The 27,998-nt window shown below is 42.5% G+C and overlaps 2 protein-coding genes across 2 annotated transcripts in view; both read left to right on the top strand.

The window, feature by feature from the left end:
* Cpa4 (carboxypeptidase A4) lies at positions 1–27,898 on the top strand. Its single transcript, XM_003475063.4, has 11 exons — positions 1–187; positions 5,347–5,428; positions 5,833–5,967; positions 7,329–7,427; positions 9,365–9,466; positions 10,713–10,817; positions 11,447–11,557; positions 12,978–13,068; positions 21,024–21,223; positions 22,228–22,312; positions 26,490–27,898. The coding sequence occupies exons 1-11, from the start codon at positions 120–122 to the stop codon at positions 26,675–26,677; spliced, it is 1,266 nt and encodes a 421-aa protein (XP_003475111.1). The 5' UTR covers positions 1–119; the 3' UTR covers positions 26,678–27,898.
* The window catches only part of Cpa5 (carboxypeptidase A5), a 43,721-nt gene continuing 37,956 nt past the window's right edge, over positions 22,234–27,998 (top strand). Inside the window, exon 1 of the mRNA XM_063240724.1 lies at positions 22,234–22,312. The gene's annotated coding sequence lies outside the window, so the exon portion shown is untranslated. The remainder of the gene's footprint in view (positions 22,313–27,998) is intronic.

The raw sequence follows: 27,998 nt of genomic DNA, 5'->3' as shown, positions 1-27,998 counted from the left end.
ACTCTGTCAGAGTTGCAAATGTGCTTGAGAATCATCTTTGCATTGTAAGGACGTGAGTCTGCATTAAGCTCCTTATAAATGCAGCTGGACTCCCACTGTGTGACTGAGATCTTTGGGACATGAAGTGGATATTGTTCTTGGGAGCCCTTATTGGGTTGGGCATCTGCCGCCAACAAAAATTTCGTGGGTGAGTTCCTTTTGGACCTATTGTTACATATTGGTTGTTTCAGCAATTTGGGAGGCAAATGGAATTGAAAGGGAATGGCTTAGGGGCTGGGGATTTCGATCCCTGGTACCGGTAAAAAGACAAAACAAACAAACAAACAAACAAAAAAAAGCAAGGGAATGGCTGGCTGTAGCTCAGGTGGTGGGGCCTTGGGAGCAGAGGACCTGAGCTCCTATCTTGCCTTTGCCCTTGTACAATTCTGGATAAGTCATTTCTCTCTGAGATCTGATTTTATTGGTAAAATCAGGCTTACTGGTCCGCAAGTCCTTCACCAGTTTCCTAATCTCTTGTTAATTCTTTCTCTTCCTTGCTCTTACTTGTAAAATCAGTTCCAATTGTCTCTTCCTTTCTTCCTTCTACATTATTAATTACTAAGAAAGATCAGACATGGCTTGTTTTTAATTTCTGCCATGCTTCAAGGGAAAAATCTCACACTCAGGCTTTTTGGTTTCATCTCTGCTAGTGGTGAAGGCCACACAGATTCAGTGTTTTCTCCTCAACTTCTTGGCCAGGGAGCTTTAGTAGGTCTTGTCTAACTACAGCTATGAAAATTGATACACGGAGACACACTTGCACCGTGTGTGTGTGTGTGTGTGTGTGTATGTTTGTGTGCATACTACACAACACGCTCCCTGTAGAATGCTCTGAGGCTTGCAAGGGAAATGAGATTTGAGAGCTAGGAGAGATGGAAGGAGATGCCATGGTGCCCTGCTAGAAGATTGGATTATAATAACTTATTACTGCAGAATGCTTTGCCATTTACAAAGAGCTCTTATGCACATTATCTTTTGGATCGTGCAACAACTCCACCAGATAGAGGTGTTATTTTCCTCAATTTAAACAAGAAAAAACTCAGCTTTAGAAAGGTTAAGGACCGCCACCCCCACCTCAAGGCCATTTAGCTGGTAAACAGGAGAGGTGAAACTCGGAATGCAAAAACCCATACCTTTTTCCTAGAACAACTTAATCTCCAAATAGAATCCTCTATCGCATCCGTACATCTATTGGCTTACACACTATTAAACTATCTAGTTAAAGGAACTTTAGGATTGTTTATTGAGGTAATTACTTCTATGAGATTGAGTAATTTTTATGGTGATGACTTGTTCATACCTGTGTTTCTACTGCCAAATAGCTCGCAGGGGTTAGGCTTAGCAGGTGGCTGGGCAGGGAGATTTTTCCACAGGCAACTCAGCAGTAGGAGTGTCGTAGCTACACTTGCTGCTGTGTGGGCTGACACATGGAGCTGTCAGGCTCCCACTACAGCTATTCATGTGGCTGCAAAATCTCTATTTCTCAGGATAAAGACCTCTCTTCCAGTGCAGTGGGCACCTGGGCTAAGATAGTTGGCCCAGGCCTAGAGCAGCACTCACCACAGCCATTTTGCTCAGAAAGCTCTGTGCACCTGAGCCAGTTGCAGATGGCTTTTACCAACAGTGGGATCCTTTTCCCCATTTCTGTTCTCACTCCATAGAAGGGAACCTAGAAAAGGTAGGGGATCCTTCCTGGGTTCCTAGGGTCCATGGACATGTCCTGGTGATGCAGTTCAATGGGCACATAGAGACAGGGCAGCTGGCCTCTGAGCATTCAAGTGGTCATGAAGCCAGAGCAGAAATCAGCTGATGGAGCTGAGAATGACCGTTTCTCCCCTTTATCCCATCCGCTTGGCTTTCCTGCCTGCCCTGGCCTCCTTTTCTTTTTACTCTGCTAGTATTTTCTGTCCTAGTCTTCCGTGATTTTAAGGATGAAACAATGACCCAGATACCTGGAATTCCAGGTAGGTAGAGAGCAGAACGTAGTTAGAAGTTGCAGAACTGGGCTGGTACGATGGCAGTGGGTTATCAGAACTTATTAACATTAGTGTCACTAACGTTGGTATACTACCCCCCCGCCCCCCACTGCTAAATTTGACTGGCTTAAAAAAAAAAAAAGTTGCAGAACTGGTTGTAGAGGTCAGCGGTGCTGGCAGTTATCTGAGAGGTCCTGGAAAACATCTCTGGATATCGTTCACTGTGGTTGCAAAGTCTAGCTGGGGGACAGATGAGAAAAACACAAAAAACGGGCCACTTGACTGTTGGCTTAGTAATGGGGGAGGCAGTCACTGCCTGTCCAGGATATAGCACAAGTGTGAGGGTGCCAATCATGGCCGGCTGCAACTGGATAGCACTGGTATTGAAGGGGATCAGAAGAGGCAGCAGAACATTTACGTAGGGTGAGACAGATAGACACAGCCACTTGGGAATCTTATGTTCCCTTCCCAAGTCATCATCCATCTTCAGAAAGAGCTCCGACCAACATGTTTGAATGAATTTCCAGATAGCAATCTGGAGAGGGCATTTTCCAAAGACACACAAGGATAGTGAGGGCAAGAAAAAGGCTGCCTTTTGCATGGCACCCCACTTACGTCCTCTGAGCCTTCTGGTATTGATGTGCAGGTGCTCATAAGAATGTCTGACACTATCAGTACTGCTGATTTTTAGCACTATCTGAAGATTGTACCAAACTTTACCTCCTCTGGTTAAGAGAAGATTTGTAGATGATATGAACTGGTCCTGAAGACTGGGTAGGAGATTTCCAGGCAGCTAAGGAAAAAGGTTGGGATTGCAGACAGAGAGAACAAAGTGTGCAAAGGCATGCTAAGGAAAGTATACAGTGAATTTGGGATTTTGGTGGGGCTGGAGCCAAGGGGCATGGAAGAGAAAAGAGGAGGAGAGTCTGATTGGGAAGAGGTTCTATTCTGCACTGGCACTGCTGCCCCGCTGCCTACACACTACAGACATTGTTTTAACCTCTATAGCTTGGCTGATGCAAGCATGATGATAAATGCAGTGTATTTAATCACCGTTAGGGCCAGTTAGAGCCACTGTGCTCCACTGCTGTGACCAGTGCCTGGGGCATGGAAACCACTACTTTGGAAAAACTAAAATGCATGCAAGTTTATCATGGATGAATATACAATAAAATTTTAATGGTCCAAAACTTTTCTGTTTTTCTGTCCCTTTTTTTTCTCTTCCTATATCCCCTTCTTGGTGATTTCTCTAGCCATTGCTATTTCACAAATGCCTAATTTTTCTATTAGAGATATCAATGTACAGGCTCTATCTAGAAGCTTGTTTTAAAGACACTGCTTTTACTGGAGTGTTTGGGGTAGGTTGTGACAGAGCGAGAGTTTGGAAGACTGGTCCTGGTCCTCAACCAGGAGTGAGGATTTTTCTTCTGTTTAAAACCCATTTTTCCCCCATTAAGGCTGCTTGCCTGTGTCAAGGAAATGATAGTCTGACTCCATCTTCCTAGGACTGCTGTCCAACTCTTAGTAAGCTGTATGGGTTCTGTATTAGTCCATTTTCTGTTACTATAACAAAATACCTGAGGGAGGATAGTGTATAAAGAAAACAGGTTTAGTGTTTGAGGCTTAAAGTTCAAGACTGGGTGGCTATTCCTATCTGTTCTCTTGTGAGGGCCCCCTCTCTGCCACAACATGGTAAATGGAAGCACAGTTGGAGCACATGGAAGAGGGAGATAGCACATGGCCAGACAGGAAGCCAGAGATATTCAGGAGCCAGCCTCATGCTTGTTATAATAATCCACTCTTGGGAACTGAGTCTGAGAGATCCACATTAATCCCTCTGCAGGGCCCACTAGATCCCACCTCTTAAAGTTCCTTCCACCCACTAACATCACCACCCTGGCACACACACACACACACACACACACACACACACACACACAAACTATATCCAGAATGCAGAAATTCAGACCGAGACCTGTCCAGCTAGGGCTTGCCCACCAGGGCCCCAACTCTCTGGGTGCTGTTAACTAGTTGCCCACTTCCAGGACTGTGGGGACCAGCTGGGTGGGGAAAGGCAGGCTTCTCACAAGGGCATTTTCTCCAGACCAGCCACAAAATCATGGCAGATACCACTCTGCAGTGGGTCTTGTCTCCCTGGCGCTGGCCTAGAGCCTCTGAGAGCCCCAGAACCTTCTAGAACCAAGTAAAATGCTCAGGCCCATCTGGAGTGAACCAGTCTTCTGATAAGGAGCTGCCATGTAGGCTGCACATTTTACTCCCTGTGACAGAACCATTTACTCTGTCAACAGGTCCTTCAGCCCACAGCCCTCTCTAGTAGCTCTTCCTGTATTCACTCATGTCAAAGGGATGATGCATGCGACAGCATCCAGCATGGAGTGCGGATTCATTCAGCCTGTCACCTAGCAACAGCCTAATGGCTCCCCTGGCTCCCTGAGCCAGCTGAGAGCACAAAGCATGCTTTTTAGCTTGGCCTTCTCCCACCCACACAGTACTTCGGGCCCTCTTTCCTTGCCACTGTTGTGGAAGCTAAATAATGTACATGAAGCAAGTGCAGGACAAACAATGGGGGGGCTGCGACTGGCCTTTTCTGGGCCCTCTCGGGGGCTGTGGGCAGCAGTGAATCCCAAGTGCAGCCTCACACCTGGGGTCCTATTCATTTCCATGGTAACACACGTATGTGGGGGACTCTGGGCCTAGATGGGTCGGCTAGCACCCAGCCTCTCCTATTCTAAGAGGACAGCAGCTGGTCGGCCCTCTCTGGATCGGGGATTGCTCCCTTTTCCAGCTCTTTCCAGCATGGAGGCTCTGCCAGGGGTTCAGCCCTGAGCCCTGACAGTGAAGAAGTGCTTCTTTGTGTCTTGAGTTAGCTTTGCACGTAACTCAGGAACATTCCTTTCTGTAAAAATATGTATGTTTTTCATTATAAAGTAATATAACTGCATTACAGAAAACAGATATAAGGGCGGGGGGAGTAAGTCACCCATAATCCCACGACCTGAACTTGAGCACTGTCAGCATTTGGTGTGTTTCCGTTGCCTGTTTTTCTTCCAATGCATCTGCTTTTTCCATCCTTGTAATCATGGCATACATACAATTTTGTGTCCTGCTCTTTCATTTACTATTTCCCTTAAAGTTATACATAAGCACTTTTTCATATTTGCCCTGAAGTCTTATTTTTAATGGCTATACATTATAACCAAGACTAGACCACTTCCTCTCATTCAGCCCCGTTCTGTCTGAGATAGCGGGCTTGGGGTTTATTTTCCAGTGGAAAGCTCACCGTTGTCTTCTGCTTCCCCTCCTTCTCCAGGGACCAAGTTTTTAGGGTTAATGTCAGAAATGGAGACGAGATCAGCAAACTGACTCAGCTAATGAATTCGGCCAGGTTTGAGGTACGTAGTTCTTAGTCCTCTTGTGTATTCTGACTATGGTGGGAGAAGACATTTGTACTATGGGTGGCATTATTTTTACTCCTGACAAGTTTCTCTATATACGCCTATGTTAGTCAATATGCCGTTTATACACTTGAGGAAAGGAGAAGAGTTACAAGTGACAGCAGTTCAGTTCTGGGGCGTAGAAGCCCTGGCCATGGGATTGATGTCCTACATCTTGGACTCTGGCAGGTACAGCTGGCTAGGCATTCTGATCACTTGTCACTGTGAATAGACAATGTCTACCCTCAGGTGGGGCTCAGTCCCTCAGGGATCACCCTGGATTTGCCAGGTACTAGAGAATGAGCTATTGTGTGTTTCACCTGAACTGTCCTTTAGCCTGGTTTTATTTCTGTTCCCGGCAGCTCAGTTTCTGGAAGTCTCCCTCCACATTCAATCGGCCTGTAGATGTCCTGGTTCCATCTGTAAATCTGCAACCAGTCAAATCCTTCCTGAAGACCCAGGGCTTGGAGTACTCAGTGACAATTGATGACTTACAGGTGGGTTAGGCCATGGGTCTTTTGGACCAAACAGCCAGTCCAAAGTGGACTTGAGAGAGTCTCTAGGTCTGCTGTCATCTTTTTTCATTTCCTAGGTGAAGAAACTGAGGCAAATGGAAGTAAAGGGCAGTGCCTTGTTAGAGGAACAGCATGTTATAGTAGATAGGGACCTACTAACTACTGGTTAACTATTTGTGTTGTGTCCTGGAGACTCTGTTTCTTCATCAGTAAAATGGTGCTAGTGATCTGAAAAAACTCTTTAATTAATATATGCAAAATATCTAGCAGTACTTGATACATGATAGATATTCCAGTAAGTAATAAGTGCATTTCCTTTTTCTTATTTTCAGTTAGGAGAATGGAGGGGTGGGTGGGGGTATTGGAGACCAATTGTAAGAAGTGCCCTTTGAGAAAGGGAGAATGTCACCATAAGTCCCCACAAAGGGAACGTCACCATCCAGCCCCACGACCTGTGCTGAACAGCAGGATGGTGTCTGGCTCACGCTCTCTCCTTTACTGAGGTGGGTTATAGATTAATTGGTGATTTGGCCCAGAAGTTTCCTGATGGTGTGAGCAGCTGTGAGCTTATTAATCATCCTCACGTGTCACAGACATCTGCCAGGAACCTTCAAAGTATGAGTGGCTGTAAGAATTTCTTTGTTTCTGAATAGTTTCCCAAGCTGTGTATTTCCGAGGTACTGGATACCAGATGCAGACTGATGTCTAGAGATTTGATACCATAGAATAACCAGATAGCACATATGTTTCTTCCAGAGAGTAAGTGGGTTTTGAATGGGGTGATATAAAGAAATTAGACACCAAGAAATAAAATAAAATATCCGATAGATAGATAAAGATAGATAAGATAGATAGATAGATAAAGAAATCTGATCTCTCTTTTTTTGTCATGAAAGGTGTGACAGTTTATTTTTAAAAGTTGTACCACACTGATCACAATGATTAACATATACATGTTAATGGCTTATCTCCTTTGCAGTGTTTTTGTACACTGACATGTTTCAATAGAGGAAAGGACATAGGAAAAAATTTTTTACATGAAAATGAACACCAATAATTCTGTTGTTCTACCATTGAAACCACTTCTAAATCAGTGGTATCACTTAGTTACACAGAACGAATGTTCTTTCAGAAGTAGACAGCTTGTGCCTGCCATTTCTTGACTTTAATCTTTAGTTTGTGTAACTCAAGCTATCTGACCCCCTCTTGAGTCCTTGCCATTTGGGTTGCTTTTCCCTGAGAGTGCACCATCTTGATCCACCTATGTACCAAGATAATGGCAGGAAAACCCTGAACCTGTAGGTGCAGCAGATCACTTCATCATATTGCTGTGTCTGTTTTAGGACCTTTTAGATATTGAAGATGAAGAAATGCGACTGAATGAAGGGCAAGAACGGAATGATAGTAACTTCAACTATGGGGCATACCATTCCCTGGAAGCTGTAAGTGTTTCAGAGTAGACTGAAGGCCACACTTGTCTCCTGCATTCTTTCTCCTTACATCCTTATGTCCAGGAGGTATTCATCTCCAGCGTAGTATCACTTCACAGAGGGGATAGCATGTGACTGTGTCATTCTTTTCATTTTTTGAATTAACTCCTATCTATACCTAAGAGCATAATGAAACACAAACTGAACACTCCCCATATATATTCTCTTCTGTTTTAAATGCTTCTTTTCTTAAGCAACCACTTAAAGAAAACCATGAAATAATTGCAATCATTTCCAGTCCTTTTAACTCAACTTTCTACTCCTCCACTCTAATCCCTCACTGAGAATAAAATGTTATTGGTGCCAGAGAAGTAGACAAGTGGTTACTTTTAAGGTTAACCAAGTATTTCCACTCATTTATCATGACTTCTTATAATGTGTACTTGTTCCATAACATATTTCTTGGTGTGGTGTTTAGTTAGAAACCACTTTATATAAATGACTGACTTTTAAGATAAGCCAAACTTTCTAGTGAAAACTTGGAGCAAAATAATTTTATATAGTATTGGAACTTGAGAAATCAAGAGGAACTATAGGATGAAACTATTAATAGTATAATTCTCTTACAATCCCAGGATCTCCCTTTTTCTACTAGCTCAGGTAAACTCTGTAAGCTTGCTTTGATTCTATATTGATTGCAAATTTCCTTCTGTGTGTAGCTTCTTCTGGCAATCCTAAGGCTTACACAAATCTAAATCAGTATTGTCTTCCATATACCTTAATGTGCATTAACTTTCCCTAGATGACTCTTTCCTCACATGGCTCAGGAAATTGTCCTGTTTTCCTTCACTCTAGGGTCAGTAGGTAGAGGAGAGTTTCTAAGCCCTTTCTGTGGCCAGATTAGCCAATTTCCAGCTTCCAGTTACAGCTTTTTACTAGCAATGCTGGGTCCTAAACCCTCAGCACCTAAGATTTTGTCTCCCCTCTTCCTTGGAAGTTAGGTCCTTCTTCATTGCTGGCATCTACAGTTTCCCCTTTGTGAGCTTTCCATTTGGCTGTAAATCACTTTCATTGTCTTTTACCTGGTTTGCCCATGTACTTGGGAGTGTCTTCTTGTTTCTGCTCAGTTTGCAATATTGACTGCCAGTCCATGAACTCTGTAAGCTTGATTTTTATCATACATTGGTTGCAATTTTCCTTCTGTATATAGCTCCTTTTTGTAATCCTAAAGATTAAACAAATTTATTTGTTTTCTTTTTGTTTCCTTCTTTTGGCCTTCAAATGTTTAGAAAAACTAAAATGAGTAAGTTTTATTTGAATTAAAGTCTTTTATTCCCTTCTGAAAGTGGTTGGGAATATTTTTTTACAACTCATCGCTTGTTCTGATAAAGCTTTTAGAAAAATCACCTTCAAAGTGGGGTGCCCATATATAAGGTTGTCCACTGAGATAGAAGAAAAAAGTATTACACCTTCTATTTATACTTACATATAATACCACCAATTCTATGCCTTTTTTGTTTCATAATATATTTATTTGGTAGTATATATAGGTACTTGATGAATGCTTGATTATTTTTGCTAATGTAGAAAGTGGCCCCAAGAGTTTAGAGAGTCCTCTTGCCAAGACCCTTGGCTAAGTAGGGCTGTTCTGACTGCCCAGCTCAGAGTAATATGAAGGATCATAATTTGGAGCAATATTTTTGTTGGTCTTTCTACTCAAGCTGAGTGGATTATCATTCTGTGGACAAGTGAGATGTGCTATTCTGTGGAAAGCTGGTAAAAGTTAGACTCTTCAGCTAGTTCTTTGTAATAATCATGCCATAACGTGGTCAGTTTCAAGATTAGGGACCCAGAAAAAACTATGAAGACCGATAAGGTAAAGTTCAGGTATCCATCCAGAGCTGAACAAATTTTAAAAATGCCCTTGGGCTCACTTTTTCGTGCTCCAGATTTACCAGGAGATGGACAGCATTGCCATCGATTTTCCCAAGCTTGCAAGCAGGCTGAAGATTGGACAGACGTTTGAAAAGCGGCCAATGTACGTACTGAAGGTAAGGACCCGTAGCTCCATGTGTTCAGGACCCAGCCTCAGTCACCGAGGGAGGCAGCTCTTTACTCTCTGGAACTTCAGGTTGGGAGACATCTTCCACGGCTCAGATTTGATCTGATGAGGGTCGCCTGCTTTTGTTTAATGCAGGGCTGCTAGAAGAAGCAAGCCCACTCCCTGTTTTCAGGAAGGAAGGGTCCAAGGGCAGGCAGTTAGAATGCTAGAATTCTAGCTCTGAAGTGGGGGGCTGCAGTCCTGACTGTATTCCCACTGTCTATTAGTGGCATGCAAAGTTGGGTTAGGCCTACCAATCTATTCTGCTTTTAGGGCAAAGCAACCTAGGAAGCTAATTTCAGGGCCAATGAAATTTTAAAAAAATTATTAATATTATTGATACATTTTAGATATACATAATGATAAAATTCTGATAAAATGTTAAACCTAGCTCTGATCCTTGGCTATACAAAGCTTAATTTCTAGATATTTCTGACAGATTCAGGTCCATATTGGCAAAAGAGATAGAAAATGATGACAATGGCATAAATTACATAAATAATCAAGCCAAGTGAATAAAAAGGAATTTGGGCACACAAACCATGGAACAATTGATTAAGAATTTGCTAAACCCTTGGCTTCACAGAAGCTGAAGAACCCAGGTTTATAGCAAATTATCAGCAGGAAGGGAGACCTGCCACTGAGCTGGTTGCTTTAAAATAATTACATTTAGATTATTTGCCCATCTGATGGAGACCCTGGTTTTATTAGCACCATGCTCTGACCCAAGAGGCCCCAACACTATGCCAGGGCTGGAGTTAGAATTCATTACTGCCATTTACACAGAGCTATAGTGAAGCTCTCTTCCTCCTAATTTAAAACCGAATTCATTTATTGCATCAGCAAAAAGCCTGGTTCGTGCACCTTGTTTCTGTCTCTATTGGGATACCATTTGAGGTCTTTCAAGAGACCTACTATTATCTCTAATCATGGCAGCATTCTAATCCACAATAACAATTGTTTCTCCTACCCATTTGCTCCCAGTGCTGGAGAGCTTCAGGCTGCCCCAAGCTGCAGCCAACCAATTAAGCTCCCCCGGTCACGGGCTAAGCCCGATAAATAGATGGTACCCTCAGGAGCATTTGGTCTCTGAATTATCTTAAATGAATTAAATGAATAGGAGTGAGCTGGGGAGAGGAGAGGTGAGCAGAAACGTGGGCAGGTGGGTCATTTTCTGGCCTCTTTTCCTTCTGCAGTTCAGCACGGGAGGAGGCAAACGGCGGCCAGCCATTTGGCTGAACGCGGGCATGCATTCCCGAGAGTGGATCTCGCAAGCCACTGCCATCTGGACAGCGAGGAAGGTCATATCGTCTGGTATTAGCCAAGGATTCTGGTGGGCCTTGGGTGGGGGGCTGCAGAATCCCATGTGGCTGGACTTAGTGGACAAGGTGGAAAGGCGCTCTGTACAGACCCAGGAGGCTTGGTCAGCCAATTCTGCCTGAGTGCTAAGGTGGCAGTGAGCAAACTCATGAGCCGGAGAGGTGGACCTAAGACACTGACCCATAATGAATCACTCAAAGGGAGACCACAACATTAGTGCCAGGGTCAGGCTAGCTTTCCCCTCAACCCCTTCCAGTCCCTGCCAGGCCCCCAGCGATGTCAGAGCCTTTGAAAAAACCCATGTTTAAGCTTTTATTGAAAGGGAGGGGGTGTTTTAAGCCTGCACACCATACCCCTTTGTTGGGCCTTAAAGTCCTAAAAATGTGTGACTTCCCACTGCCAGAAGGAAGTTGCTATTGTTATGCAGCTGTGTCCCCAGGGTTTGAAGGCTCTGAAGGCCCCCATGTCATGGGGACACGGGGATGTGTCAAGGGTGGAAGCGATTCTAGGAACTGCCATTCTTGGTGAGTGCATGCAGGCGATCTCTGGGACTTAGACCTAGTGACGAGGCTGGTGTGATGTAGCTGAAAAGCACTTTTTCTCTGCTTAGATTGTATCTGACTATGGGAAGGATCCAGCTATCACCTCCATCTTGAAGAAAGTGGATATCTTCTTGTTGCCTGTGGCCAATCCTGATGGATATGTGTACACGCAAACCCGAGTGAGTAATGCTGAATGGGCTGAGCATGGTGTGAAACTTCCTTGTTGAATTTCTTGCTTTGCTAATGCCTTGGGAGAGTGCTTTCACCGATATGCATATTATGAACTTGCTTGGGATTTCATTTTCTAGTCACTCAGAGCTGAACTCAGGGATTTTTTTTTTTTTTTCTGGAGAGAATAGTCTCAGGAACTCTTTATTATGGGTCTTGAGTGGTTATCATCACTTTACCAATCTTACTCATTTTTTCTCTCCCACATGATCTGTTCTTGATGTATTTTAAAGTGAATCCAAGACATCATGATATTTCACCCAAAGCTGCCTTATAGGCACCTCCAGCTGATAATACTGATAAAAAGCTCAAATCTACTACACCTCTGTCACCTTTGAAAAATTAATGGAAGTTCTTTAATATCATCTTACACCTCCAATTATCTTAAAAATGTCTCTATGGAGTCAATTTGTGGAAGTCGGGATCTAATAAGGTCTGTGCACTGCGTCTGGCTGCTGGGTCTCTGTAGCCTTTTTTATTCTATAATAGCACACCCCACACATCCTTTTAAAATGTCATTCATTTGTTGGAGAAACTAAGTAATTTCCTGAATAATGTCTCACATTCTGAATTTGGTTGATGGCTTCTTAGTTGTGCCATTTAACTTGCTCCCTTATTCCCCAAAGTGGAGCGTGACTGGATTCAGGTGGATTTTTAAAGGCTGGAATAAAATACGTGCTGTGCACTTCAAGCGCATCAGTGATCATTAAGGTATGTTTGTTTTTTGTTTTTTATTTTGGCTTTTTCATTTTTATCGGTACCAAGGATTGAACTCACGACCTCCTGCTTGCAAGGCAGGTGCTTATGCCGCTGAGCTAAATCGCCAGCCCCAATCATCAAGGTATGTGATGGCCACTGGCCACGCTTATGCCAAAGCCAACGATTATTCAGTGCATTCAGTTCGAATCAGCCTAGTTCTGTGACGGCGAACCTTTTAGAGACTAAATGTCCAAACTACAACCCAAAGCCCATTTATTTTTCACAAAGTGCCAGCACTGCAATTAAACCTGAATACTGAAGTTTTAATTTAGAAAAAAAATAACTGTTATCTGATGCTCCACTGCTGGGACAACTTGGCGTGAGTGCCGAGAAAGGGCTCTGTGTGCCTGCTGTGGTGCAGGTGCCACCGGTCCTCCACTGCAGGTCCGGTTCTCACATATGAAGTTCTCAAGGGACATTTTGGGGGAGTCCCTCTCTCTTCTAGCCAGAAAGATGAACTCTTCTTTTTCTGAGGAATGAGAGCAAATTCCTCAGGCAGGCCTGCAAGCCACCTGTCCTATCTCTTGTGCTTATCTCCATTTTAGCACTCAGAAAAGTCTTTTCTGCTCCTGGGCCCTGACTTACCTCTGGGTGTTTTATGGCTTGTTTCAGAACCGGTTATGGAGGAAGACACGGTCTCTGAATCCTGGAAGCCACTGCATCGGCACTGATCCAAACAGAAACTGGAATGCGAGTTTTGCAGGTAGGTGGGGGAAATGGTTTCAGACTGCACTGCCACTGGCGAGCCTGTCTTCCTGTTCACTGAGGTGGTGGGCTGGAGGGATTTGTACTGTCTTCTCTGCTCTACTCACTAGGAAAATTAGGGGCATCACTTAGGCTTTGCAAATTTGCTCTGTTTTTTGTTTCTTTAAAAAAAACTTTTACTGTAATTTTTTAAAGCAGTTGCATCAGTGTCCCCCAATTTGTCCAGAATCTTTTATTTTTTTGTTTGTTTTGTTTTGAGACCAGGTCTCACTATGTAGTATAGACTGACCTTGAACTTGGTTTTGTAGCCGGGCCGGCTTCAAACTAACAGTGATCCTTCTGCCTCAGGCTCCTGAGTACTGGAATTACAGGAGTGCACCACCACACCTGGTCTTTTTTGTAATTTTAAATCAGAATAACTCAGTAATCCCTGTTCACCTGAAAGAACTGTGGGACAGAATATTTTTGTATTATGATTACAACTATGTTGGTATTTTGTTTAATAAATATTTATGTATTTATTTATTGTGGTACTGAAGATCAAATCCAGCCCTCATGCATTTTTTTTTTGTCTTTTTTTTCTATCGGTACCAGGGATTGAACTCACGACTGCCTGCTTGCAAGGCAGGCGCTTGTGCCGCTGAGCTAAATTCCCAGCCCCCCTCGTGCATTTTTTGTGCCAATCCTTACACTAGTATTTTATCTTTTTGTTTTTTGGTGCATACTGGCTATGTAGTGCAGAATGGCCTGGAACTCATGGTGATTCTCCTGCCTCAGCCTCCCAAGTGCTGGGATTACAGGCCTGTGCCACCATGCCTAGCTACACTAATATTTAAAACCAATCTCATTTTAGAAGTATGAATCCTAGGGCCTTCCTTATCCCTCATCGTGACAACTTCGTTAGGCAAACCATGGGTGGGTAAAAGGACCTCCTGTGGTAACTCAAAAAAGAGCAATTAGCACTGTTACCCTAACAGGCAAGATTAATAAAGTCTTGATTATATTTTGTGAAAAGTGAACTCCAGCAGTTACTTTTCCTTGTGCAAGTATGAGCCCCAGCAGGTTAGTGTCTTGGGGAGAGAATGAAGATGAGGTGACCGGGGTTCTGAGTTCCAGCTGTTTAAAACTCATCCTCCACAGAAGTGCCAGCTGTCTGCCAATAAAGTACTTCCTCATGTACTTTATCCTTCTTACCTGGCGTGTGACTTTTATTATCTGAAATGAGACAAGAACCTCTAAGATTATGTGGCTGATGAGAATTAGGATTTAGACTCACTTTCTAATTGTAAACCCAGATTCAAACTCTTTCACTATTTCACATCTGCACTGATGGTTTTTCTTCTTTTTTCTCTTATTTCTTTGTTTTTTGGAGAAAAACAAAAAGAAAGAAGAAAAAAACTAAATCAAAATTTCAAAATGTGTCAGTCAGGGGGCAACAATGATACATACATTGCATACTGTCATCCCCAAATCATTCAACCAGAGCATAAGACATCTGTATTCAATTGTCTGAACAATACAGCACAAATCTTTCTCTTTGGTGAACTCAGAGAAATTAGGTATATAAGTATTAACTATTTTTATATACATATACATATGTTGTTTCTTTCAACTTCTCACACTAATGAAACAATACGATGTTTACACGTGTGTCTTATTTATTTCACTAATGAGTATGATCTCAAGTTGTATCCATTTACCTATAAAAGTCTCAAGTTTATCCTTCTTTATGGCTGAGTAGTACTCCATTGTAGAAAAATACCACGTGTTTTTTGTCCATTCCTCAGTTGATGAGTATTTAGGTTGTTTCCAAGATCTGGCTATTACAAATTGTGCTGCTATAAAAATGGGTGCACATGTGTCACTGTGGTATGATGTTTTTAATTCTTTAGGGAAGATATCTAGAAGGGGACCTCTAGTAGTAGTTTTTTGAGAAATCTCCACATTGATTTCCACAGTGGTTGTACCAGTCTACACTCCCATTAATAGTGGAGAAGGGTTCCTTTTTTCCCCACAGCCCCTCCAACATTCATTATTGGCTGATTTCTTGATAAGTCATTCTTTCTGAAGTGGACTCTCAGTGTTGTTTTAATTTGCACCTCTTGACTGAACAGTGACGTTGAACATTTTTTCACATGTTTATTGTTTGTATTTCTTCATCTGAGAAGTGTCATCTCAGAAGCCCATTTTTGGATTGAATCTTTAAATCTGAGAGAACTAATTTTTTTGAGTTCCTTACATGTTCTTGATAGTAATCCTTTGTGGGTTGTCTCTTTATTCTGTTGGTTTCTCTTGCTGTGAAAAAACCTTTAAATAGGGTGAGACCCCAGTTGTTGATTCTTGTGATAGTTCCTGTGCAATTAGGATTTTATTCATAAAGTCTTTGCCTACACCAGTTTTATCTTCTCTATCTTCCAGCAGATTTAATGTTTCTGTTTTAATGTTAAGATCTTCGATCCATTCTGATTTTAGCTTGGTACATATGAAACATATGGATCCAGTATTAATCTTCAGCGTGTGTAGCGCCAGTTTTCCCTCACCATTTATTAAAGAGGCTTTCTTCCAGTGAAAGTGTTTGGCGCCTTTGTTAAGAATAAGGTGGCTTGGGGCTGGGGATTTAGCTCAGCGGCATAAGCTCTTGCCTTGCAAGCAGGCAGTCGTGAGTTCAATCCCTGGTACCGGTAAAAAAGAAAAAGACAAAAAAAAAAAAAAAAAAAAAGAATAAGATGGCTTAGTGTGTCTGCAGGTGTTTCTGCACCTTCTAATCTGTGCCACTGATCTTCAGGTCCTTTTTTTTTTTTTTTTTTTTTGCCAGTACCACACTGTTTTGTTTTGTTTTTTTAAATCACAGTAGCTTTACAGCATAATTTCAAGTCAGGGATTGTGATGCTCCCTGTTTTGTCTTTGTTGCCCAGGATTGGCTTTGCTATTCTAAGTCTCTTCTGGTTCCGGATGAATTTTAGGATTATTTTCTCCAAATCTGTGAGATATGATATTGAAATTTTGGTTAGATTTGCATTGAATCTGTATAACAGTTTTGGAAGTACGGCCCTTTTCACTGTATTGCGTCTTCCTACCAAAGAGCACAGGATACCTCTCCATTTTCTCATATCCTCTTCAGTCTCCTTCTTTAGAGTACTGTAGCTTTCAATGTAGAGTTCTTTTATATCCTTCATTAGATTGGCTCTTAGGTATTTTTGGGTGCTACTATGAAAGATATTTCCCTAATATCTCTCTTAGGGAGTTTGTTGTTTGTGTACAGGAAGGCAATTGATTAAGTGTTGACTTTGTAACCAGCTACATTACTGAATTTGCTTATTAAATCTAGTAGTCTTTTGGTGGAGTTTTGGGGGTCTTCTAAGTAGAGTATCATGTTATCTGCAAATAATGACAGTTTAACTTCTTCCTTTCCTATCTTTATTACTTTTATTTCTTTCTCTTGTCTAATTGTTTGAACTAAAGTTTCCAGGACTGTGTTGAATAAGGGTGGAGACAGTGGACATCCTTGTCTTGTTCCTGACTTTAGAGAGAAAGCTTTCAGTTTTTGACCAGTTAGTATGATGCTGGTTGTTAATTTGTCATGGATGGCTTTTATCAGATTGAGATAAAGACCATCGATTCCAATTTTTTTGTAGAGTTTTTATCATGAATGGGTGCTGGACTTTGTCAAAAGCTTTTTCTGCATCTATTGGGATGATCATATGACTTTTGTCCTTGGTTCTGTTAATATGGTGTATTACATTTATTGACCTATGTGTGTTGAAACATCCCTGCATCCCTGGGATGAATCCCACTTGATCATGTTGTATAATCTTCTTGATGATTTGTTGCATTGTTTGCCAGTATCTCATTGAGAATTTTTGCATCAATGTTTATTAGGGAAATTGGTCTGTAATTCCTTTTACTAGTTGGGTCCTTCTCTGGTTTTGGTATCAGGGTACTGCGTGCTTCCAGGAATGAATTTGGGAGTATTATTTCCCTTTCAGTTTCATTAAAGAGTTTGAGAAGTAGTGGTGTTAGGTCTTCTCTAAAATTTCTTCTTGAAATTAGCAGTGAATCCATCGGGCCTGGGATTTTCTTTGTTGATAGGTTTTTTTTTTTTTTTTTTTTTTTTTTTTTTTTTTTTATCGGTACCGGGGATCGAACTCACGACTGCCTGCTTGCAAGGCAGGCGCTTATGCCACTGAGCTAAATCCCCAGCCCCTGTTGATAGGTTTTTAATTACATCCTTGACTTCATTTATTGATATTGGGTTATTTAGGATTTTTTATCTTCTTGATTCAGCTTTGGTAATTCACATGTATCTAGGAATCTGGCCATTTCTTCTGTATTTTTCATCTTATTAGAGTTTTCAAAGCAGGTATAGATGATTTTCTGGATTCCTGCAGGGTCTGTTGTGATTTTGCCCTTTTCATTCCTCATTTCATGGATTTCAGTCTTTTTTTTTTTTTTTGAGAAGGCTGGCTAAAGGTATGTTAATTTTATTTAATCTTTCAAAGGACCAATTCTTTGATTTATTGATACTTTGTATTTTTTTTAGTCTCCAGTATGTTAATTTCTGCTCTGATCTTTATAATTTTCTCCTTTGTATGAGCTGCTGGCTTAGCCTGCTCTTCTTTTTCTAGAATCTTGAGATTCAACATTAAGTTGTTTATATGCGCTGGCTCTGTATTCCTGATATGGGTATTTACTGCTACAAATTTCCCTCTTAAGATTTCTTTCGTTGTGTCCCACAAGTTCTGGTATGTTGTATTATCATTATCATTCCACTGTAAAAACTGTTTAATTTCTTCTTTAATTTCATCTGTGACCTATGGGTTATTCAGCAGGGTGCTGTTTAATTTCCATGTGTTTATGACGTTCTTGTGGTTTCCTTTGGCATGGACTTCCAATTTCATTCCACTGTGGTCTGATAGTATGCATGGAATAGATAATTGCAATTCCTTTGCATTACTTAAGCATGTTCTATGAGTCAGTATATGGTTTATTTTGGGGAATATCCCATGTAAGAAGAAGATATATTCTGATGTTGTGGCATGAAACATTCTATAGACATCTACTAAGTCCATTTGTTCAAAAGTTTGATTTAGTTCTACTGTTTCAATATTGATTTTTTGACTAGTTGATCTGTCTTTTTATGACAGTGTGGTATTGAAGTCTCCCGTTACACTTGTATTAGGGCTTATTTGACTTTTCATATCTGTTAGTAATTGTTTTATATAGTTGGGTACACTGGTATTTGTTGCCTATATATTTATGAATTATCTCTTCCTTTTGGATTGTTCCCTTTACAAGTATGTAGTGACCTTCTTTAACTGCATTAATCGTCTTGGTTTGAAATTTACTTTGCAAATAGAATATCTGCCTCTGCTTTTTTCTGGGTCATGTCACATGGAGTACTGTTTTCCATCCTTTGACTTTTCAGTCTATGAATTTCTTTTTGAATTAAGTGTGTTTCTTATATGCAGCATGTTGTTAGATCTTGTTTCTTGATCCATTCTCCAGTCTGTGTCTTTTGACTGGTGAATGAAAGCCATTAACATTGATGTTTATAACTGAAACGTATTGACTTATCCTTGTCATGTTATCTTCCTGTTGTTGGTTCTCACTTTTTATTTTTTCCCCCTTTCTCTAATTGTTTGCCTTCCCTGTTGGATTCCTTCTGTTGGGGTTCATGGAACTGGAGTCCTTATTATCTCTTTCTAGAATGTCCTTCAGAATAATTTGGAGTCCTGGTTTGGTGCTCATAAATTTCCTCAGATGTTCTTTGTTGTGGAAGTATCTCATTTCTCGATCAATTTTGAAAGATAGTTTTGTGGGGTATAACAGTCTGGGTTGAAAGTTGTTTTCCTTTAGAACCTGGAGTACTTTACTCCAAGCTCTCCCTGACTGGAGAGTTTATGCTGAGAAGTCAGTTGTGATTCTGATGGGCTTTCCTTTATAGGTGATTTGTTTCTTTTCTCTAACAGTTTTTAAGATTCTATTCTTTTTTTTTGTTTTGTTTTGTTTTTGTCTAAGTCCAGGGGATCCACTTCCTTCCTTCTTGTCTTCCTCATGATGCTATTTTTCAGCATCTTAAAAAGGCTGTTTTCTCTGCTGCTTACCACTCTGCCATCTTCCCAGAAGTCCTCTGATGTTTTGTTTTTAACAGATTTTTCTTACTTGTACAAAACACACAAAATCCACTGGGGGAAAAGAACAATTGTAGGAAATGAGCTGGCATGAATGTGGGGATTGAGGCCATCAAAGTCAAGGCAGATGGTTCCATAACTGAGGTGATCACACACACACACACACACACACACACACACCAGATGCATCAGGCAGCTGTATTGTGAAGTAATACAGCAGGTGGTATTTCTAAATACCTGTTAAATAATCAAGAGGTTTTAGCTAGAACAATAAATTATTTTTGGCAGCAGCTGGTTGTTAATATCTGAACGAAGAGAGTAAGTTGACACCAGAATAAATTGAGTCATTTTCATTATTTATTGGTATTCATATTAATTGTCTAAAATATTTGTTAATTATGACTCATTTTCAAGCATACTATTAATTATTTATGACAACACTACTGGCATAATATAAGGTCAAATTTCCCCACTTAAAGAAATTCCAACAAGCCTCTTTAATCTCTGCACTGAGGACTGCAAGTTCTCATTCTGTTTAGGCAACTTATTGAGACTTGTAGTCAAGGGTTTCAAGGAGGACAAGGTTCCAGGACACATAATTTATAGTATTATTTACAATGGTCACTGAAGAAGTCAAATACAAAGAAAATGCAGGAAATCTATGCACATACTAAAAACCTAGAAAACCCAGCCAAAGGCTTGGATCTGAAGGCAACAACTTGCATGAGTTCAGCTGAAAACCTAGAGTCCATGACAATGTTTCCCATGAGTCCAACTGGAGGCCTAGAGCCCACAACAATGACTCATATAAATCTATTTCACGGATCTATATGGGGAAGGCCCCAAGGTCAGAAGTGGAAGCCAGAAAGTCTATGCCAATGGGATGAAGGATCTGTGCCAGTAGGTTGAGGGTTATGCCCTGGAGTCAAGAAGCGACACTCAAAATAAGGACCAGGGCTCCCCCAAAAAGTACCACAGCCATCTCAGTGACAAGAAGATGCCAAGCTCCTCTGACAATGAGAACAGCCAAGTATGCATCAGGAAGCCAGCATGACAAACTTCTGCATATTAAACAGCACAATCTTCTCCTCTGGAGCCAGGAAGCAATGCTCAAAGTAACAACCAGAGCTCCCCAAAAGTGAACCACAGCTATTCTCAGCAACAAGGTCCTGAGCTCCTCTGAGGATAACAGCTGAGTTCATATCAGGAAAGCCAGCATGACAAGCTCCTCCAGTAGAACTAACAGCTCCAAACAACCAACAGCTCCAAACAACAACATGGAGAACCAACAATGCTACACTCTTCCTCTCTACTTCTTTTATTCTGGCAGCAGTCCTCAGGTGAATGAACCCTCTACAATCAGCACTGTGCTGATTCAGTTCAGCTGGTAGTTAAGCTGATCATCAGCTTTAAATCCACCACAAGGTCCTATCTCAAGATTAATCAATAAGGCCAGGGATGTAGTTTAGTTGCACAGTGCCTGCCTGGTAAGTACAAGGTCCTAAGCTCGATTTCTGGGTTAAAAAAAAAATTGCTGGGCATGTAGCTCAGTGTAGAGTGTCCTTGGGTTTGATACCTTGTATGGCAAAAGAATGAAAAACAAGAACCTCAGTAATTTCTCTTCCTGAGGCAGATCCCACATCCCTATCTCCCTTTCTGTTTCCTTCCGCACAGTCTGTATACACAATGGACAGGCTTTTTGGGACATCTGCCAGTAGCCTGCCCATTGTCAATAACTTGAGTTCCTCCTCCAGGTTGAATGCCCTTAATTCCATCATTCTGGCCTGTGAGTTACTGTTTCTGGTTGAACTGTCTCCAACAGGAAAAGGAACCAGTAATAACCCTTGCTCTGAAGTGTACCACGGCCCACATGCCCATTCCGAAGTAGAGGTGAAATCCATAGTAGAATTCATTAAAAAACATGGGAATTTCAAATGCTTCATTGACCTGCACAGCTACTCACAGTTGCTGATGTATCCCTATGGGTACACAGTCAAGAAGACCCTGGATGCTGCGGAGCTGGTGAGTGACAGCTGACCTCCACCAGCCCTGGCCTTCCCTAATTTCTGGATGCTGCCAGGGTACCAATCTGCAGCTTTAGAGGGAAAATCTAGGAGCGTGGGTGCGTCTCATTAAGGGCCCAGAATTCTCTCCCTGCTCTTCAGGATGGATGTACTGTCAGACATACTGGGGACAGGAGGAAGACAGTGCCTCTTATTTCTAGACCTACTGTGGCGTACACTGCCTTGCCACCTCACTGGTTTTTCCTACTGGATTGTGTTGCAGCCTCACTATTCACTAAGGATTGTGGTTGGCACAGTGGTGTGCAAGGAGGAAGGATTGTCATTCTGGTTAATAAAGAGGTGGAGGATGCTGTGGCCTACAGCCTAGGAGTGTTCTGTGTCAAGCTCTGTGGGGAGGTACTTCAGGTGGACTGGGGGTGGGGTGGGGAGCAGGGCTGACATCTGCCAGATGATCGCAGGCCTCTGCCTCCACGGAAGTTGCTGAAGAGAACTGCTCTGCTCAGGTCATATCCAGGCCACAAACCTTCTGGCCCTCTTTATCTATGGCTGCCCTGTCTGCCCTGGCTGCCCTTCTAGCTCCTGGAGGGTTTTTCTCAGGAGCACGTTTGGTTTTCTCTCCTGGTCCTGAGAATGACAGTCCCCTCCTTAAGGATACAGGAAGGTGGGGCCTTACCAGATTCCTAACAGGTAGGTGAGCAGCTCAACAGCCCTTTAGAGAGGTCAGAGCAGCACTTCCAATTTGCACGTGTGCCATACCTGCTTTCAGAGGTGTATCATTCTTTGTCCTCGAAGTGGGCATAGACCAGGGAATGTGGCAGGGGAAGTGTCGGAGGACCCAGACTGACTCTATCAGGCCTCTGCTCTGGTTAGGTGGGAAGGAAGAAGAGACCAGCAGGGAAAACTTAAGGTGGTGCCGGACTCTCCCCAACCCCCAGTGCAGGAGAGCTGAGGAACAGCAGCCTCCAGGATCCATTCCTCTCACTCTGTCCTTTCTTTTCCCAGGATAAGGTGGCAAGGCGTGCAGCCAAAGCCCTGGCTTCCAAGTCAGGTACCGAATACGAAGTGGGCCCAATCTCCACCACCGTCTGTGAGTACTCCCTGTGTGACTCAGTGTTCAGACAGTGCCTTGAAATGGAGGGCAGGGGCTGAGGATTTAGCTCAGTGGTATAAGCACCTGCCTGGCAAACACAAACTTGTGAGTTCAATCCCTGGTACAAAAAAAAAAAAAAAAAAAAAAAAAAAGAAGTGCAGGAGAGCTATAAGAATTGCAAAGCTGTTATCTGCTTGTTTTCATGGTTCATGAGAGAATTTATGGCAAGCCAGTGGGACACTAACAGTTGCAGGCTCTTTGACTCTTGTGCTATTTGTCACTTGCCCTTGATGAGTTAGGTTTTGTCAGAGGGATAGAATTTGCATTCCTCACCTTGCATGGAATATCCTGACATAGTTAACAAAAAACCCATCAAGACTACTACTTCATTTTTGGAGGAATACTGCCTTTTCCTTGTCAGATGGATGGAGGTACTCTTCAGGTCGGGGAGACTCCCTCACCTTCCTGTCAGAAATGACCAAAAGTTAGGGGTCTTGCTAACAATGATGAGTGTTGAGGAAAAAACTCAAATCCTAGCACTCTGGGAGGCTGAGGCAGGAGGAATGCAAGTTCATGTGCACTTAGGCTACTTAGCAATCTAGTGAGAACCTGTCTCAAACAAAAAAGTCTACTGAGATCCAAATCTGAACCTGGTCTTGAGGTTCACTACTCATAACCTCACTTTGAAGAAATACCTTTCAGTTGGTCCCTCAATGAAATGTTTCATCTGAGTAGTGCATTTGATTCCTGCTGAGAACCTGCCAGTTCTCTTATTCTGCAAGTCTGTCTTCAAATTTTCCCTTTGGGAAAAGTACCATCTTCCAAGTATAAACATGGGAAGCCCAACTCTAGCTCTGGTGGGTTCCTCTCACCCTCTGTACAGTGCCTTCTCAGTATACACTGTCATGTTCTACCCACAGGGCCACCTAAGAGCCCCTGCAGATGCACTGGTGTTTCTTTTTCTCCTCAGCTCTGGAGTTCACTATTGATTCTGTCTCTGCAGCTTTTCTGGCAGACCTCTTCTGGGGAGATCTCCGGCCCGCCTCCTGGGTTCTCCTCTGGGCTCTGATCTCACCACCCTCATCTGTTTCATCTGCCACTGAACTGCATAAAGTAGTTAGCATGATGCTGGTATTTAAGTTGCTAATTGCAGCAACAATCCATTAATTATTCATGGTTTATTGCTATTAGTGGTATTAAATGGGAACTCTTCAGAGCACACATCTGGAGACTTTCTCCACCCTCTTCCTAATTAGTCAGAACCCAGCCAGGAACCAAAAAGAGAGGAGGCTTGCTAGGAACCCATGAGGGGTCTTCCCAAAGAGCTTCTTGGGTCACCAGGATTCTGGCTTTTGGGCCAAACACCAGTTTAAATAATGGCCTTTTCCTCCTCCATCAAGCACACTCTTCTGCCCAGCATGAGCTGAGTCCAAACCAGTGGATCCTCAGCAGACACTTCCAACAGAGGAGAGAAGGCTCTCTCGGGTGCATCCAGAAGCTGTAACATTTCCTACCTCTTTCAAGAGCCTGTCTCCTGTCCTCCCTGCTTTCCAAAATAGCAATCAAATTTTTTATAATAGCACTCCATCTGACCCCAGGAATCTGGGATGTGATAATCTTTTCAAGCACCAGCCATTTTCTTAGATTAACCATTTAATGAAAATAATTCTAAGATGGACTCCACAATTCCCTGCTTCTCAAACACAGCGTGGGAAGAGATTTGAGCTCCTTTCTTCAGGACCAAGTAGCTTTCTGGACATTAGTTACTATATCCTGACAACCTACAGTTGTACTGTTGGACCACTCTACTAAACAGCCCCAGCCTTTTCTGCTTGTGTCTGCTTCTTAGAGTTTCATTTGTCCTTGTTTGGTCAGACCATCTCAAGTAGCTTGTCCTGTTTTCAGGACGGCTGCCTCTAGCAATTCTCCTTTCTCTTTGCTGATTCTGGTCGACTATGGGCTTAGAAATAAGTTGTTTGCATTCATATGACTAGTGGCTGAATCATGAGTATTAAAGATAGTCATCACAGCACTATTTATCATCACAGAAGATTTGTGAACATCTAAAATATTCACCAGGAGAGTGCTGGATGAAGGCACACTTGGTGTATTTGTAGAAACACCGAGCTGCCTTTCTGTGAATGTGGTGGGATCTGTGTACTGAGAGGTTAGGAGTAATAAGGGATATTCTTCTGTTGTTAACTGAAAGATACAATATGTAAAACAGTGCTGGTAGTATGTTCCTATGATGTTAAAAGAAAACAAAAATGTAGATGTTGAGTAGGGATCTAAATAAAGCGAAGCTCATGAACTCCATCATTTTGACTACTAAGAGAAAGCCTTTTGGCCTCCCTCCAGGATCTTAAGTGTGTTTGGAAACACTGTGCTTGAGTTTGCCATAGTAAAGCACCTCTAGAAGCTTCTGGTATCATCATCTGTTCTTGCTGAAGCTTTTCCTCAGGCTACAGAAAGGCTATAGGAATCACACAGGACTTCAGAGAGAATAGCAGAACCTGTTCTGTAACCTGTTCTGCACCAGCTCTCAGGAGGCAACAGCTCTAGAAAAGTCAATTGTGCTATCTTGAGAAACAACTCTTGGGGACAATAAGAAGGAAAAAGGGCTTGTATCTTCACTGAACAGCTGCGTTAAGACATGGAATGGACCTGAGGTTGTTTGAGAAAAGCTTAGGCTGTTTCATCAGGTGGACCTGGGTTTAAACTCTAGCTCTGCCATTTTCTGTCTGTATTTCCTTAGATGAATGACCATTCTGAGTCTGAATTTCCTCCTCTGTAAAACAAGAACAGTAATACCTATCTTCCTATTTTTTGTTTTGTTTCAACTTTTGTTTTTTGAGATAGAGCCTTGCTATGGTTCAGCCTGGCCTCACTAGCCCAGGCTGGCTTCAGACGCGGCAGTCTTTCTGCCTCAACCTCCTGACAGGAGTGTGCCACTATGCCCAGCTTATCTATTGTTTTTAAAAGATTATGAGGTCATAAATATAAAGTTTCTAATATGACTGGCTCATAGTAGATGCTGAATGAATAATAGCTGCTGTTGACATAATTACTTTATTATTAAAGATCCAAGATCACCTACTTTTTGTTCTCTTAGCCATTTTCTGCTCCAGTAGTTTGATGGAGAAGGAGTAAAACAGGCCTCTTGCCACTGTAGAGACTTATTTTGGTATGTCTTACTTAGGATTGAAGCCAAGGCCTTCTCCCTGAGCCATACCCTCAGCTCTTTATTATGTTTTATTTTGAGACAGTATCTTGCTAAGTCACTGACTCACCCCAAATGAGTTTGAACTTTAGCTCCTCCTGTTTTAGCCTTCCAGAGTGGTGAGATTACAGGTGTGCAGCACTATACCTGGCTACCTCCCTCAAGCTTTTGGCAGTTTGCTTCCTTCTATGTATCACTTATCTCTCACTGTATGTAAAATAAATCTCAAAAGTTAGCGGTTTAACACCATAAACATTTATTTTCTTACACTGTGTCTGGGGACCAGGAATTCCGGAGCAGCTCATTTGGCTGGTGGCTCTGGTCCAAGGTCTCATGTGGGATTACAGTCAAGGTGTCCTGCAGGACTACAGTCATTAAAGGTGTAGCAGGGCTGAAGATCTGCTTGTCAGGTGACTTAGTGGATACCTAGGGAGTTCATATTCATAAGCGGCAGGTGGTCATAGTTCTTCACTACATGCAACCCTTGAGTATTCTTACTTCATAGTGGCTGGTTTTCCACAGAGTGAAAGGCTCAAGAGTGACCAGGGCGGAAGGAAGCTAGAATGTCTTTCGTGAGAGCTTCATCTCTGAACTATCCTGTTAGGCACATGGGTGAGGCCAGTCCTGACCCACACAGGAGAGGGCCACACAAGGATGTAGATTCCAGGAGACAGGTCCTTTGGTCTCTCTCAGAGATTGTCTACTACACTGTGTCTCTGAAGTTTGGTTTGAGTGACCTGCAGGATTGGACCCTGAGTTAGTAGTGAGGGGTAGTGGGGATTTCAGATCTCCTCGTTGGATACTAGTGCCAACTTTCCTGGCATATGAATGGAGCCAGTGTTTCCAGTGACTTGCAGGAAGAACTCTTGATTGTTAGGGAAGCCTAGACAGGTGGGCTTCCTGATACCCCAAAGGGAACTGAGCTAAAGCAGTGTTTGCTCTTCTCCTTTATAGACCCTGCCAGTGGGAACAGCCTTGACTGGGCATATGACAATGGCATTAAGTATTCATTCACGTTTGAGTTGAGAGATACAGGTAATTATGGCTTCCTCCTGCCTGCCGACCAAATCATCCCGACTGCGGAAGAGACCTGGTTGGGGATGAAGACCATCATGGAGCATGTGCGGGACAATCTCTACTAATGAAGGGACCCTTCAGTCTATGTTAATCCATGTACACATTCACTGAGGCTGCTATTAAAGCAGCTCATTCTTTCCTGCTTGAGCAGACCTTTAGGTTAGAGAGCTGGCTGGGCTGTTCTCTGCAGCTCCCTGTGAAGAGCGCTTCCCCATTCTGTCCTGTTGCTTTGCTGAGCCTTTGGTGTACCTCTTCTTCTACACAGCTGGTTGGACAGGCCAGTCAGGGTCGTCCCTTACCGGAGGATACAGCTCTACCTTATTTTTAGAATTGAGGGGCATCTCTTATCTACTTGCACAGCCAAGTTGGAAGCTTCTGGCTCTTGTGCAGACCAGGAAAGACATTGAGTGAGACAATGCTTATCTTTAGTTGGATCACAAACATGACACAGACAGAGCTTCCTTTCATTTATTTTAGTCTTCCTGGACTGCATTTTTCTTTTTCTTTCTTAAGGTGAGAGTCTTGCTCTGTTGCCCAGGCTGGTCTTAAACATCTGGGCTCGAGTGACCCTGCTATTGCCTCCTGAGTATCTGGGATTATGAGTTGTATGCCACCACATGAAGCTCAGAAGCATGTTTTTCTTTGAAGAACAAATCCTGTATGGTCATCTTTTTGGATCTGAATGTGAAGTAGAAGCTCTCTTCCCGTCACTAGCTAAGAATTTCCAGATACTGCATTTCTTATCGCTTCTCTTTATCCAGTGTAGCTGGGATCCCAGAAGGGGATTAGTGTCACTTTAGTCACTGCCCACATGGGATCACAGAGGAAGTGACAGGCTGCACAGCAGCATTGCCCAGTTTTTTCTCTCTGTCCTGACAGGCCCATCTCTGCTGTGCCTTTTGAACTCACTCTGAAGATCTTGTCCTTACCCCACAGATCTTGCCCTTACCCCACAGATCTAAATCTTTCCTCTTGTCTGGATAATTTCACAGGCTTGGCACATTCCTGTTTGTACTCTGCTGTACCCTGTATTTGCTTTTTTTTTTGCCTTTAAAGTTACTTTTCTTTATTGTGTGTCCTGGACCATAAGTACCTACATGGAACAAGACTTACGTGGAACAAGAATTTATCAGTCAGACACCTCTTCCGCCATTTTTCTTCAGCACCTACCATCTGTCTTTTTTTGGGGGGGGGTATGAGTGTCTATCAATCTTAACCTTCTGCCTAGGATTTGTGCAGCATCTGGTATGTGCTTATAAGTCAATAAATATTCAGTATGAGTTTCATGGTCATCCCCTATTCTTTGTCTTTACCTGAATGGAACCAAGCCCTGGTTTTGAATATGCAGCTCTTGATAATGTCAAAAGTCAATACAATCCCTGTCCA

Source organism: Cavia porcellus, unplaced genomic scaffold, assembly GCF_034190915.1.
Source record: "Cavia porcellus strain 051 isolate PalLab524CR breed Dunkin Hartley unplaced genomic scaffold, mCavPor4.1 scaffold_2, whole genome shotgun sequence".
NCBI lineage: Eukaryota > Metazoa > Chordata > Mammalia > Rodentia > Caviidae > Cavia > Cavia porcellus.
This window is presented reverse-complemented; position numbering and strand designations above follow the sequence as displayed.